Consider the following 8,270-nt stretch of genomic DNA (forward strand, 5'->3'; position numbering starts at 1 on the left):
TTTCAACAATAAAGAAATGCCACATAAACGTTATCTTGCACATTTCATCTAACCATCTCCGTTTCTAACTTTCAATATATTTAAAAAGAGATCTCTCTCTCTCTCTCTCATCTGCGTGCGGGGGCGGGGCCTCACAGACACACTAGGCTTGTTTGAGACAAGCGAGACCGACGCAGACCTGCGCAATTGCGATCAACGTCTTGCTAGTGCGTTGCATGATGGTTAGTCATTTTGTCCGACTTGCTCTGGAGGCTCGCCTACATGAGACGTTGAAAGACGCCCGCAGCCTTGAGAGCGAGGCGCGGCGGCGCAGTTCCTCTCCACGGGCTGCGGAAGCAAAATGCTTGATGGGAAACGACTCGCTGCTATCTCGGGCTGAGCGCTCATTGGTGGTTTTTACCCCTTGCTGCTGATGAAACTCTCCAATTGGCTCGGCAAAAGTTTGCTGTTGTTTTGTGTCAGTTTTACGTCGCCACTTCCATTCACATTTTTCATCATTGTTCCACAATGTTTATCATCATGAAATTAATATCTATATATTTTATACTATACTTGCACTGCTTACCGTTTTCATACTTTATATATCTTAGCATATTCATACACACTGTTCATACTGCTCACAGGCTGCTGTGTATATTAATACCCCTCCTCACTGTTTATTCATCATTCAATTCATTCTATATTTTATTCTGTAGATTGTGTACATTACTTTTCACTTTACTGCTTGTTGCACTCCTGGTTGGAAGCTAAACTGCATTTCGTTGTCTCAGTACCTGTAATATGTGCAATAACAATAAAGTTGAATCTAATCTTGAGCAGGAACAAATGTATTTACTTAGTACACATCTGACATTAAAGATTAAACACATTTGTGCATTCTTTATAAATGCAAACCGAGTCAAGCCGACTCCGAGCTATCCGACTTCAGGCGAGCCTTTTGAGACCTCCCCCGGCTGCAATCGGCTATTCTCGTCTGCAGCTCATCTCAAACAAGCCTAGTTACAGTCACACGCAAACCAAACTACAGACAACCTGATTATCTTTTACAATAACACCAGGAAAGATGCATGGCTTTTCTGATATCTACTGTTCTATTTGTTTACAGACCACACAAGTCTTTATTATTAATTCGCATGTGCCAAAGTTAGATCTGACGCATTAAATGTAACCTTTGAAACTCATGCGACCAGGTTCTGCGTGACGAGGGATCCTTGTGCCACTGCACATTTCCTTTAAATTAGTTGCCACCCAGGATGCATTTTGAAGCCAAGTGAGTCTGTGGCATTGAAGCATTAGCACTGCCAGAGTTAGGGCTCCCTACTATCCATGTTTATACATCAAAAAAATAAAATGTGTACGGACGGAGGGACGGACGGACGGACGGACGGACGGACAAGGGAGTTTTGTTTTGTACCTGTTTTCTCCCAGCTCATGACACTGAGCTTTCCTAAAGTAAGGCAGACAGTGTTCGTAGTCCCAGCCCTCGGCCCCCTCCCTCTGCCAGCGGTTGTAGTCTTCAGCGTGTCCGCGGATGTACACCATGGCGTTAAGTGAAGAGGACCCGCCCCAGACACGGCCCCTCGGCCAGTACAACACCCGGTTGTCCATGTTAGCCTGATGTTCAGTGTGGTAGTACCAGTTATACCTGAGGAGAAACGTGAAGAAATAAAGCATGCCATCAAAATGGAACCAGTTTAACAGTTTAATAACATTTTACTATATTGAGAAAGTTATCAAAATGCTGCATTGATCACAATGTGACACCTACAGTAGATGATTTGTTAAAATTACTTGTCCATTTTTTATTTATTCAAACAATGTTATAAATCTATATTTGCCTTATTGTGCATTTATTTTATTTTATTCAGTAATAACTATTTTTTTTCTGGAATGGGCCGATTTTCCGCTTTCATATTTACTAAACTGTTAGTTGAGAAAACTGTATAACATAATTTTGCAAAAAAGTATTTTAAAGGACTGATGTTTTGGTTAAAAAGGAAATCACATCAAGTCAAAAAGTGTCATGTTTTCTACCTTTGTGTTGAATTTACTCATGTTTGCACACACTTAAAAAGAAAAAAAAGAGAGCAGTAATGAAAAGGCAAATAAATCTGTTTTATAGATTAGTCCATGTGAAATAATTAACTACTGTACTTGTCATCGCAGAGGTTGTAGGTCAGTGCAGCTGGCATGTGGATCTTCCATGAGAGTCTTTTGATGCCTAGAAGCATGTCCTTAGGCCCAGCCTCCAGCTGCAGCACGGACTCATGGGCGTCCTCACTGAGACGGTTGGCGAGGACGCAGCCCGCTGACCCTGCCCCAACAACGATATAACTGTAGGAAGGGGTTTTCTGATTGGCTGTTGGTGATGACGAAGCGTTCCAGTGAGCAGCTGTGGTATTTAAACATCTGTGATGGTTGGACGAGTACTGGTTACTATTCCTGTAAACAAGTTCTGGCCAACATGTAAACAGGCACCTGCCATCCTTCGTAAATCTCCCTCGAGCCGCAGTTACAACTCGCCGGGCCCCAGTTTGGCCTGACATTGCCAAAAACAACATCCTGGTTGTGGGAGGGGTTTCTTCATTCACTGTAAATCAGAAGAACAGACATTAAAGGATTCACTTGAGGGGGAAAGCTGGAACAGGGTGAAATACATCTGGCGTTGAGATGTGGATAAATGTGCTCATTTGTTTACTGGCTCTCTAAGTATGCAAAGTGTGGGTTACAGATATGCGTTTGGCTGACATTTCTTCTCCAGTCACACCTTGACCTTTTTTTTTTATCTCAACTCAACTAGAAATACTTCACTTGGAGGCAGTTATTTTTGATCATTTGCTGTTTTTGAGGAGAGATGTTAAAGTTTCTCTCCTTAATGTACCAAATGCTGCTCTATCATAGAGAGACACTTTTCAGAGTAAAAAATCATAATTAAAACAACACACTTCAAAATATATAAAACACAACATTAATTACAGATTAAAAACATACTCTATAGATACAGTATATATTTTGGAATGTACAACTGTCGGGCTGGGCTAAGCCCCCGATGTTACTAGGTCCAAGCAACACCCCTGTCTGGATCTTTAAAACTGTGTAGTGTCGTGTATATGCTTCTTTTGCATTTGTGCTGCTAATAATGTATTTTTATAGAGTAGGGCTGTCATTTTTACAGTTTTACTTTTTAAAGTGATTTAAAGGTCACCTATTATGAAAAATCCACCTTTTCCTGTCTTTTATACATAAACATGTGTCCCCTCTTTGTAAAGAAATTCTGAACGGTTCAGGAAAAAAACTTCGCTCATTTTTTGTCCTGATCCATTTCTATAGAAACCTGCCTGAAAATGAGCTGATCAGATTTTGGATACTTTATGATGTCATAACGATGTTTTGGCTTGTGTAACCATTAGCCAATAACCAACCAAGGTAAACCCCCCACCGTATCACCTAAATCTCTTCCTAGAGCACCATTGTGTTCTTTTTAACCAAATATCTCTCAGAGGGGCGTGGGGAGTGGCTCCTTATTTTCATCTAAAGTAACAGACAGAGAATCAGCACTTTTGAAACAGGGCTAAAAAAGAGGGGATTATGGGATGCTACAATGCATGATCTGTTTGGTATTTGGAGCCAAACACTTCAGAGACATGTTTTGTATCTGAGACCTATAAAATATTGACGAGGAGACCTTTAAATGTGCCACCTTGCTCTGAGTCTGTGCCCCAGATTGGCCACCCCACCAAAACATGTGATCCGCCCCTATTACAAAGCAAAGGCTCCAATAAACTTTATGTTCTTGTAAATCTTTTATTGGAAGGCTATTCCATAGTGCGTTTAGTTCAAAGAGAGAGTGTTAGGTCTTCTCATTCAGGACAATGCAGATAAGTAGGTCAGGAGGACTGTCAATAAACCAGCAACCACTCACTAGCAGTTTTAGTGACTGCAGCAAAGTCAACAACACTTCTAAGTCGATAAACAGCCGAAATAAATATACACTAAAACATTGACAACATGTGGAAAAAACACAATGTCCCCAAGTTCGAGTAACTTGTTTTTGGCTTGTCTGAATCAGCCTAAATGTTTAGGATGAAGGACATTTCGCAACCGTTAGCTTATCAGTTTAACAGTCAAAGGTCTACAGATCTTTTTAGACACATGTGCTTGATATAAACACGTTTCAAACACTTGAAAATGCATAAGTGTTTTGGAAATCTTCAGAGGCACTTAGTAGATGTTGACAGAAATGTTGAGGCTTTCTGCAGGACTTAAGAACCGTTACATTAGGTCGTGTGCAGTTTAACTTTAAGGTGTTGCAGAGAAAACTGAATGTAACTTTACAGAATAACGAGTAGGGGAATGTCAACACAGACGCGAATAACTGAATGGAGGAGTAGAAAAGAAAACCTTACCTCGATGAAACAGGAGACTGGAACCGATTTAACTCCAGCCAAAAAAAAAAAAATAGCTGCTGGCGGTAGGCGGGGCTTGCGGGCTGTATTTATAACCTGCGTGTCACTGACACCGACGGGATCACCCAGCAACGCACGGCGGCTTGACAGTCAGATGCTGAGCACTTTACAAGTGTAATATCACCAATTTTTTCCATTTATTTATTTTAATTCAAATCTCCTCCTTTTTGTTTTGATTGTTTTTAAGGTCCAACCTGCTGTTGATGATGTGGGGAGCCACAATGATTTGTTTCTTCTTTGTGGCGGCACAGGTAACATCACAAGAAATTGTAAGTTATCGACTTCTAATGGCTAATGCATAAATCGTTTATGAGTTTATCTTTATGTGTACATGTCAGTGGTCTATATCTGGAATTTCTTTGCAGAAAGTCGAATGCCGTAAACATGAAAGTCATGGTATGGTTTATACATTTTTTTCATTCTATGGATGAGGATTCTGACCTCAAATGTTAATAATATAATGTTGTTTTTCAAGCCACTATAGTGGATGATATCAAAAACAGTGCTAGTTGTATGCCACTGCAGTCTTAGAAGATTTGACTGTTAATTTAATTTGACTCTCCAAAGCTTACAACTCTTTTGGGACATCATGAGTCAGGATCACACAAAAGGAATGTTAACCCACCAAATTAGGACGTAAGGAATAATGAATGAATACGTTGTAAAAAAAAAGAGGAGGGTAATCGCAATGGTTTCTTGTTCCAGTGGCACCTCCAGAAAGTGATTTCTCTCCATCCTCCCTGAAGGAACTGAGAGGGGAGTTGGTGACAGATGGAGCAAATGATATGATAAACATAAGCTGGGCAATCAGTGTTGATGGTAGGAGACAAATCTGCTTATTTTTTCTAAATGCAAACTTGTAAAATCCCTTGACGTTGTTGACGTTGTAATAATAATAATAATAATAAATGGGATTTATATAGCGCTTTTCTAGACCCAAAGACGCTTTACATTATGAGTCAGGTCGACAAACAAAACAAGAACAAAAACACAAACAAAAACAAAAACAAAACAAAAACCGAAAAGCAGTCAGGAGGATGTTGATTCAGAGGGGGGAGGGGCGGGTTTAAGGCTAAGCAGAGTTGAAGAGGTGGGTTTTGAGACGGGACTGGAACAGGGTGAGGGAATCAGACTCACGGAGGTCTTGGGGGAGGGAGTTCCAGAGCTGGTGAAGATCTCAACTCAATTGCATGTGTTAAACTTTTGGCACATTATTATTGTGTTATCTTAATCATTAAAAAAATGGCACTGTGTTTCTCCTAATGGACGTGTCCACAAAGAGCCTTTTTCTGAGCCAGATTTAGTTTTCAATCGTTTCCAATGAGAACAGAGCAGATGCCTTTCGAAGCCGCCGCCTCCAGAAATAATCCCAGCACCCAGAGTCTTTTTACTGAGCGCAACACCTTTGTTTGTGTGGCTGCTCCGAGCTCACCAACAAGCCTGATTTCTGAAGCAGATCGGCAGAACGGACACCAGATGATGCTGCTATTGAGTGTGTGACTTGTGTCGTGTTCCTCCCTCGCTGTATGGCTGTCAGACTGACCAGTAACGAGCTCATTCGCACAAAGTTTGAGAGCAAGAATCTTCCGGTTGGTGCTCAGAGGGAAACAAAACATATTTAGTGGCACAAACATATGATAGAATCCATGCCAGTCTGTCAAAAGCAGTAGGTTGTTTAAAGAAATGATAGGATTGGGCTACTGCCAGTAAAAGACGCTATTTTGTGTTTTGTAACATGACAGTGACCTCTAGTATCTGTGAAAAGATAAACAAATAAATAATCCAGAGCCATTACGATGTGCAGAATAACAAAACTGTCCTGTCCTTAACATAGGAAAGGTACAACAGTTCAATTTGCCTTTTCAACTGGAAACATGAACAGTTTTTGTTTGTGACCTTGTTTACTTTAATCTGTGAATAAACATGGCCAGCGAAAGAAAATCCTTCAAGGACAGCCCTGAGAGATTTTTCTGTCATTTCTCTTTCTGAATGAAATGTTTCCCTCCGGATCTGATAACAGAGACAGAGAGAGGGAGAGGACTGAACATAATTAGGTTTTTAACCTCCAGCCTCTTTTTGTTCACCAATATAATGGCTCTTTTAATTCCTTTTTGAAGGCCTGTCAAGATAATTTAGCATTTAGATCTCAAAAGCCCCCCCTGTCTTTTCCGCTGGTGAGGACACTCTGATGCGTTGAGACTGACTGTACCGGAGAACGTTTTCGCCTTCAGCCACTGAGAAGAAAAGGCTTGTAATGTTCTCTTTTCTCACGATAAGCTGCTGCAGTGGGGCTGTATCTCAGAATCAGAAACGGGTTTATAGACCACTGACGCCTTTTTAAGAAAGGCCTAAAAACCTTTCTTTAAAAAAAAGCTTTTGATTAAACTTGTTTCTTTTTTATTCTTTCTGTTACACCTCTTGGAGCACTTTGGGATTGCTTTTAGCAATGAAAGGTGCTTTACAAATAAAATGTATTATTATTACCAGGTTGACACGTACCTGGAATTTGACTTGGTGTCGTGGTGCATACATACAAGTAAAACAAACATTCAGAAACACAGATAACTACTTTAAGAACACTGTAATAATAACATAACAACAATATATAGAAACATAAAGCAGTATTTACATTGAAATAGAATGGAATAACATATCAAATATGTGCAGTAAAAAAAAACAGATATGTCTACATTGTGTGCATTAATGTAAAGCAGGGGTGGGAAACCTCTGGCCCCCGGGCCGTATACGGCACGCAAGACCATTTGTGTCATCACGTGGTATGTCTCGTGTGACGGGTGCAGTTCTGACGGAGAGCACCAGAACGCCGCTCCGGCAATTCAGAAATCGCAGTACCCATAAGGAGCCGTACCGTGCGTGGCTGTGTCTTTACTTGAAAGCCCAGTGGCGATCTGTTCATCTGTCATACTGATCATACAGTCAATAACTTTGTTGTTATTAGCATCTGGTTAGCTAGCTATGCTAACGAATATAAGAAGCTTTTTCTACAACCAGTGAGGTAAAGGCACATCTTTATATGATCATTATAGTTATAAAAAAATAAGAGAATAAAGTAAACAGGTATAAAATACTATATGACAGTAAAAAAAAGTTGTTATTAATAAAGAAGAATACAGTTTGAAAGAGGAGTGATAAAATGTCCATAAAGAAAATAAAATCTGCTTCCAGTTCTGTTTCAAATGGGTGTTGAGATGTTTCCATAGATCTCCTAATGTTGCTCTCAAAGTGCACCAGATTGATGCTTTAACTTCAACATTTAAAAATAAATCTTCCCGGGGGAGGATGGACCCCCCCCAGAGGAGGTTAGGCCCCCCCCCACTTAAATCATGTCCACATGGATAGGATACTAAATACATTTGCACACATCTTGTGTCCATATCTTTCTGTTTGGGTGGTCATGCCACACCATGCACGTGCATGCGCGAGTCATGGTGAAATATCTGGATTCAGAGGTTGCTTTTTCTTTGCACAGCATGAAAGAAAGGCCAAATGAATGGGCTGTGATTTTAGTATTTTTAAGCAGAGGTCAATCATTTGTACGGCCCTCGGAGGATGTTGGAAAAATTGAAATGGCCGTTGATAGGAAAAAGGTTCCCCACCCCTGATGTAGAGCATAGATCAGGGGTGTCCAAACCATTTTGAAACGGCCCTCAGCTAATTCAGATAGTATAATGAAATACGGCCCACAAATGAAACTTGTGCTTGTCTTATATTGTATTTCTTAAATATAAATGTAAAAATATATCGCACAGTAGCATTCATGTGCTCATAAGACCACTTTTAAAT

At 40.3% G+C, this 8,270-nt stretch overlaps 1 protein-coding gene and 1 long non-coding RNA gene across 2 annotated transcripts; one reads left to right on the forward strand and one right to left on the reverse strand.

The window, feature by feature from the left end:
- Nucleotides 1-1,414: 1,414 nt before the first annotated feature.
- Nucleotides 1,415-4,456, reverse strand: LOC104956219 (choline dehydrogenase, mitochondrial-like; the record flags this gene model as incomplete). The annotated part of the gene is made up of 3 exons (XM_010783689.1): nt 4,407-4,456; nt 2,155-2,590; nt 1,415-1,645 (listed from the first exon to the last, which is right to left on the reverse strand). Coding segments are annotated over exons 2-3 (638 nt in total), but the record flags the coding sequence as incomplete, so codon positions are not given.
- An 84-nt stretch (nt 4,457-4,540) lies between these two features.
- Nucleotides 4,541-5,279, forward strand: LOC104956218 (uncharacterized). Its single transcript, XR_799522.1, has 3 exons — nt 4,541-4,735; nt 4,832-4,862; nt 5,172-5,279. It is a non-coding gene; the product is annotated as an uncharacterized lncRNA (long non-coding RNA).
- The last annotated feature ends 2,991 nt before the right edge of the window (nt 5,280-8,270 follow it).

This window comes from Notothenia coriiceps, unplaced genomic scaffold (genome assembly GCF_000735185.1).
Source record: "Notothenia coriiceps isolate Sejong01 unplaced genomic scaffold, NC01 NC01_scaffold00025599, whole genome shotgun sequence".
Classification (NCBI taxonomy): Eukaryota; Metazoa; Chordata; class Actinopteri; order Perciformes; family Nototheniidae; genus Notothenia; species Notothenia coriiceps.